The sequence below is a fragment of the Pogoniulus pusillus genome, chromosome 13 (assembly GCF_015220805.1).
Source record: "Pogoniulus pusillus isolate bPogPus1 chromosome 13, bPogPus1.pri, whole genome shotgun sequence".
In the NCBI taxonomy this organism is placed as follows: domain Eukaryota; kingdom Metazoa; phylum Chordata; class Aves; order Piciformes; family Lybiidae; genus Pogoniulus; species Pogoniulus pusillus.
Genome location: NC_087276.1, coordinates 20,929,400 through 20,935,416, shown reverse-complemented (window position 1 = coordinate 20,935,416; position 6,017 = coordinate 20,929,400). Strand labels below are relative to the sequence as shown.

General features: G+C 52.7%; 1 protein-coding gene across 1 annotated transcript; it reads right to left on the bottom strand.

Moving 5' to 3' along the window:
- Positions 1–234: 234 nt before the first annotated feature.
- HMOX2 (heme oxygenase 2) lies at positions 235–5,845 on the bottom strand. The gene is made up of 5 exons (XM_064153452.1): positions 5,759–5,845; positions 4,015–4,132; positions 2,463–2,954; positions 1,115–1,235; positions 235–1,032 (listed from the first exon to the last, which is right to left on the bottom strand). Exons 1-5 carry the CDS (start codon positions 5,839–5,841, stop codon positions 908–910), a joined length of 939 nt encoding a protein of 312 aa, XP_064009522.1. The 5' UTR covers positions 5,842–5,845; the 3' UTR covers positions 235–907.
- Between the last annotated feature and the right edge of the window lie 172 nt (positions 5,846–6,017).

Below are 6,017 nucleotides of genomic sequence, written 5' to 3'. Positions count from 1 at the left end.
ATGAGGGCACTGGGTCACCTCCTGCCAGCAGCTGGCTAAAGCCAAAGGCAGGCAGCAGGGACAGGGTGAGGTGTAAGGGCAGGAGAAGCCCAGGGAGTGCATGAGTCAGAACGAGACAAAGACAACAGCATGGGAATCTGTACCCTTCTGCATCACCCCTTTAACCTCCTCCCCAGCGTGCCTACCTACCCCAGTTGCACACCTCACAGTAACGTTCACTCTCTCCGAGTGAAGTGCTTTTGGCTGTCCTCAGCTACAGCATTGCAACTTTTTATTAGAACAAAACCTACCCCACACCCCCAGAGTTGCACAATACATATTGGTCAGTTTGATGCCTCAACCCACACACATGATCCTGTCTCCAGCCCCGGGGAACCTTCTCCAGCCCCAGTCAGACCTGGTTGCTAGGGCACCACACCAAGCAGGACACTCCTTTGGGCTAACAGCCCCACAGCACAGCCATGCAGCACGGCTGGGGCCTCAAGTTTTTCCAGGCAGCACACAGTCTGTCCCCTGAAAAGACCAATGCCACATTCGCAATGTTAGGCTTGGGCAGGAAACTCCCTCCAGCGGCTGCTCCCAGCAGGAAACGAAAAGCCAAGCATGTGAAGCCTTTGGCAGCACAGGACAAGACATCTCTAGCCTTAAAAAGCTGCCCCAGCCTGGGCAGGGCAGTGCTGAAGTGGCATCCTGACGCCACACCAGTCCCGTGCAGCAGTCGGCTAGAGACATTACATGACAGTGCTTGAGCTATTGGTGCACAGAGTCTTCAATGACCCCGGAGTCCTGCCTCCTTTCTTACTCCCACCTCGCAGCCAACTCACCACCACCAAGAGACCAGTCTGAAGGACACTGGGCACGTGCCTCTCCCCTTGCCACCCCTCGGAGCCACGCGCCGCTGCCCCCATCACATCAGGTACCAGGCGGCAGCTCCTGCTGCCACCGCGACGCAGGCTGCCAGGATCAGCTGCATCAGGGGTTGCTTTGCCAGGGCTGCAGCAGTGTGGTAGGGGCAGCTGGATCCAGCCTTACCTGCCAGGACACAGAGAGCAGCGTCAGTGCTGTGGGTGCCGTGCCAGGCGCGCGGGGCAGCTCTGCTGCTGCCCACACCTACCCAGCTTGTCTGCATAGTAGGGGCATTTGCGCACGTCTCCCTTCCCATCGTGCACTGGAAAGCCTCCGTCCTGGGCTGCTTCTGGCAGCGACCTGCCAATCTTGTCCAGCTCATCGAATACCTGCAAGTGGTTATAGTGAGCACAGGAAGAAGCAGAGCCTGATAGCTTTCAGCCTCACCCTGGAAAGGTCTGGAGAACAGGCAAGAATCATGGGATCAGGGAACAATTTAGGTTGGAAATGAACTTTAAGCTCATTCAGTCCAACTGTTACCCCAGCACTGCCACATCACCACTGAACCACAACCCTCACCACCACATCTCCACAGCTTTGAAACCCCTCCAGGGATGGGGACTGCCCTGAGCAGCCTGGGCCTGATCTTGACAATCCTGTTGGGGAAGGAGTTTTAACTAATATCCACCCTACATCTCCCCATTTCTGCCTCCCTGCCCCCAGAGACAGAATGTGCTGTCCATTTCAGAGCCCCTTGCAGATGGACCTGTGCTGACACCAGGCACAGCCCAGTCCAACAGCGTCAAGTCAGACCCATGAGCAAGACAAACACAGCATCACCCTGCTGCTGTTCACCTCCCAGCCTGATGTGGAGGGAGTACAAGGGCAACAGCCTCTTCCCTTCTGGCTGCAGAGCCTCTCTGGGCTCACTGCTTCACTCTGTGCACAATGCAATTTTCGTAAGGATCCTGACATAGGAGCCAACCTTATCCCACCACATTTCTGACCATCTTAAGCCACACAGACCTGCTAAAGGTACAGATTAAAGCCTCCATTCAGTGGCTAAATTTAATAACTTAGTAGTAGTGGTGGGATTGTGAGCTTGCAGTGACCAACTGGACTTAGGATCACAAAGACCTCTTCTGCCCTCAACAGTTCTGTGACTCTGTTCAAGCCCCTGGGGCAAGCAGCAGTCCAGCCAGATTTCGTGAAAGGGGAAGGAACAAAAGGCTACAGATGCTTTTTGGCCATTAAGCAACATGTCAGACATGAGACTGAATGTGAGCAGTGTGGTGCAAGATCTCCAACTGTTTGAGGCTGTCTCTGCTTCCATCACTGCTTGAGCCACACAGCCCACAGGAATCTTGTAATGAAGTCATCTCAGTTCTGCCCTAACCAAAGGCATGGCTGTGTGCTGGAGCAGAGAAAGAATTCCTGCCCCACACCAGTTTTGTCTCCCAAAGAACTGTTCAAACTAGAATCCCACCTCCTCAAGAAGGGGCTCTGGTGGTCTCTGACCCAAACCAATTCCAGGATGAACAGTTGGACTGAATTAACCTGATCCAGACCCAAAAGCAGCATCCCCTACACATCTAAGGGCTGGAGTACTTTAGTACCTGCATGTTAAACCTGAAGGCTCGATTGGCCTCTTCCACAATCCTTTCCTTGGTGTTCTTGTCCAAGTCTAGGGCATTCATCCTGGCTCTGTAGAGCTGCTTGAACTGCTGTGCATTGGAAATGCTGTCAAACGTGTAGAACTGGATCCCCTCCTCAGTACTGGGCAACTTCAGGGCCCTCTGGGCTACTTTCTTCAGCACTTGGCCACCAGAGAGGTCTCCCATGTAGCGTGTGTAAGCATGAGCCACTAGCAGCTCTGGCTCATGTTGTCCCACATGATGGATTCTGTCCACATAGTGCTGAGTTGCCTCAGAGCACTTCACCTTCTCCTCCCAGTCTTCTCCATAGAAATATTTCAGGTCTTTGGCCAAGGCTTCTCTCCGATGAAGCTCTAGGGGGAAATACAGAGGAGCAAAGACTGGGCTGTCCTTGTTGCGATCCATTTCCTCTTCCAGAGCAGAGTAGGTGAAGTAAAGGGCCACAGTGGCCAGCTAGGGACAAAGCACAGCTCATGTGAGAAGCTATTGACAGGACTGGCATGTTAACCTTGTGACTACTCCCCATGTATGGGTGTGGGGTCAGCACAGAAGCAGCCACCTAGGCTTGACAAAAGCAGCTTGGATAACCTGTATCAGGCATGTGTCACTTGAAAGATCAGAGGCTCCTCTCTGCTTATGCTCCAACTAAACAGTGCCTACAGAGCAGGAGTTTAGAATTAGTCTGATGTTACCAGCTGTCTGCTTTGGGTCTTCTGTCATCTTGTGGCCCATCTCTAGACACACTCCAACAGCTCTGTGTCCTTCTGCTAGAGACACCAGAACTGGATGCAGTATTTGAGAGGAGGTCTCACAAGAGCAAAGGGGCAGAATTTCCTCTCTTGCCCTGCTGCCCACACTCCTCTTGCTGCAGCCCAGCACACAGGTGCCTTATGGGCTGCATGAGGGCACTGCTGGCTCATGGTGAGCTTCTCAGCAACCAACACCCCCACGTCTCTTTCTTCCAGGCTGCTCTCAACTCACTCTGCACACAGCCTGGATTTTTGTCTGGGGTTGGCTCAACCCAGATGAGGACCTTGCACTTTGACTTGCTGGCCCACTTTTCAGCCATTCCATGAACTAGCATCAACAGCCTTCTGCTAAAGCAGACCACTGTATGTGCCAAGACCTTCAGGATCAGACAGTGCTGCTCAGATCCAAAAGAAAGGAGAAAGCAACCCAGTCAGAAGTCCATGCAGAGCAGCCATCTCCAGAGGAGTGATTGTAGTAATTCTATCAGGGTTTCACTCCTGAACAGCTTATGTCACCAGTACCTGTGCTGCAGCCATGCCTGCCTTGAGCCCAGCACCTAAGCCAAGCTGTGCTGAGTCAGTGTGCTCCCCACCCCCTTGGTCCCAGCAGTAGGGATACACCAAGCAGGAGCCACAGGCAGAGGCCTACCCACAGTTCTGACTCTTCAGTATGAATTCCCCCCATGTCCTATGGAGAGCTGTGGGGCTCTGCATCAGTCCTTGGGTACACTGAAGAGCTGCCACAGGAGCTGAGCAGCACTCACCTTGAAGAGCTCCTTCTTGATGCGTCCTTTCAGGAAGTCTTTGACAAACTGGGTGTTCTCAGCACGGTCATGGGACTCCTTGGTCCCCTCCTTCAACAGCTCTGAAAGGTCGGTGGGACTGTGGGCAGACAGAGAGAGCTCCTCTCACTCCATGTCCATATGCAGTAATGACTTCGTGTCTGCTGTGTTTGGAGGAATCTCCCCACTCCCTACCATCTCAGGCCCACTTTGGAGAAGATACAAGGTGGGATCCCTCAGGCCAGTCCTATCATGAAGCAGCAGGGGGCCAGCAGACAGAGGTTCCTTCCACAGATGCAGGCACCCATGTGCCACCCAGACTTACAGTTCTGGGAGAGCTGGGGCTTCCAAGGGCCTCAGAGCCATGATACTGAAACAACTGTACCCTGATTTTTGTGTCTCAGTCCATGTAAATCCCAACAATACTAGCAAAGAAGGTATACGAACAGCAGCTAACAGGGCATGCTAAAGGGCACAGGAGCCTTGGTGGTATCCTTCCAGTCACTCTGGAGAAGGAGAAAGGCCCAGGTAAGGATAGATGTGTGCATATGCAGGACCCTAAGCTTCTCAAATTTGAGTATCAGCTGCAGGAGAGGAGATGAGAGCCAAAGGAGGGCAAGAAGATCCTTACAAAGTTTGCATCCCAAATGTGTTGGCAGCTTTCTGCAGGTTGCCCTTCTAAACAGCCTGGGGCTTTAGGTTACAGCTGCTGCATCTGCCTGGAGCTTGGTGCAGAGCCATCATTCAGCACCACAGAACAGCACTGGTTGGAAAAGCCCTCTAAGATCAACCCCAGCTGTCAGCTTACCAGCACACAGTCACTCAGTGGGTCACCCACCTTTATCAGCACACAGCCACTCAGTGGGTTACCTTGTTGCAGAAGGAGTTAAATTGGTCAAACAGGGCCTGCTCTTCATGAACCCATGCTGACTGGGCCTGCTCACAGGGTTGCCCTGCACATGCCGCATAATGTCCCTCAAGATAATGCCAAAGGGCACCTTACAGGCTTGATGACTACTTTGCTCCAGGCAGCATGTACATGTTAGCTGTAAGAGACAAACTCTGACTGCTCCAGTCCTACATGAGTAGCTGAACACTGTAGCCGATAAGTTAGACAAGGCCTGGATATGCCAGCAGAGCCTCTCATGAACCTGAGCCTGCCAAGTCAGTGAGAAGCCAACCAACCTATCTAGGTACTCCTGGAAGCATGCTATCCACCCTTCTCATGTTCCAAATCTGAAGCCTTAGCTTTCAGAGCACGTGTGAATGACTTTCAAACTAACCTCCACAGAAAGCTCCTTGCCTAGACCAGCAGGTATACTGCAAAGGCAGAAGAGGCAGCTGACTGAGGCAGAGTTCCACTCTAGAGTCATCTTTCAAAACAAGGAGCTGCTATCACATGAGGCTGCTGAACAAGCCATGGAAAACTGGCTCACTGTGGCTAGGAAGGCACAAAGGCAAGTGCCAAGTGGTCAAAGCGTTTCAGAAGTGCCAGTCTGATAGCAGAGACTGAAAACATAACCGCTCGTTGGCAGCCTTCAGCAGGTTGCTCCTTCCCATCCCTTCCACTCTTCCAGGGTAGTTTTTACTGCATATATATTGGATTGATCACCTAATGGGAGTTCCTCACTCCTTTCTAGATGAGGAGAAAGGTCACTGCTTTACCTGGAAGGTCTCCTGCCTTGCCCAAGGTTGTGTCTGTGCCACGTCGTGAGACAGGGCTCACCTGACACTGTCATCTTCTATTTCCTCATAGCGCAAGATTTCACCCTCTTCTCCCCCCTCGGGGCTCTCCGTGGCAGATGGCATTGCTGGTCAGTGCTGCAGATCAGACAAGCTGAAAGGCAAAATGAGAGAGGAGTTTGAGGGAAGCTGCCTCAGCAAAGGGATGGCACAAACTGCTGAGCAGTCCACTAAAGAGCTCAGAACTGCCCTCCCATGCAGGGTGGTGAGGAGCAGCTGCTGGTCACTTCCACTGCACACCA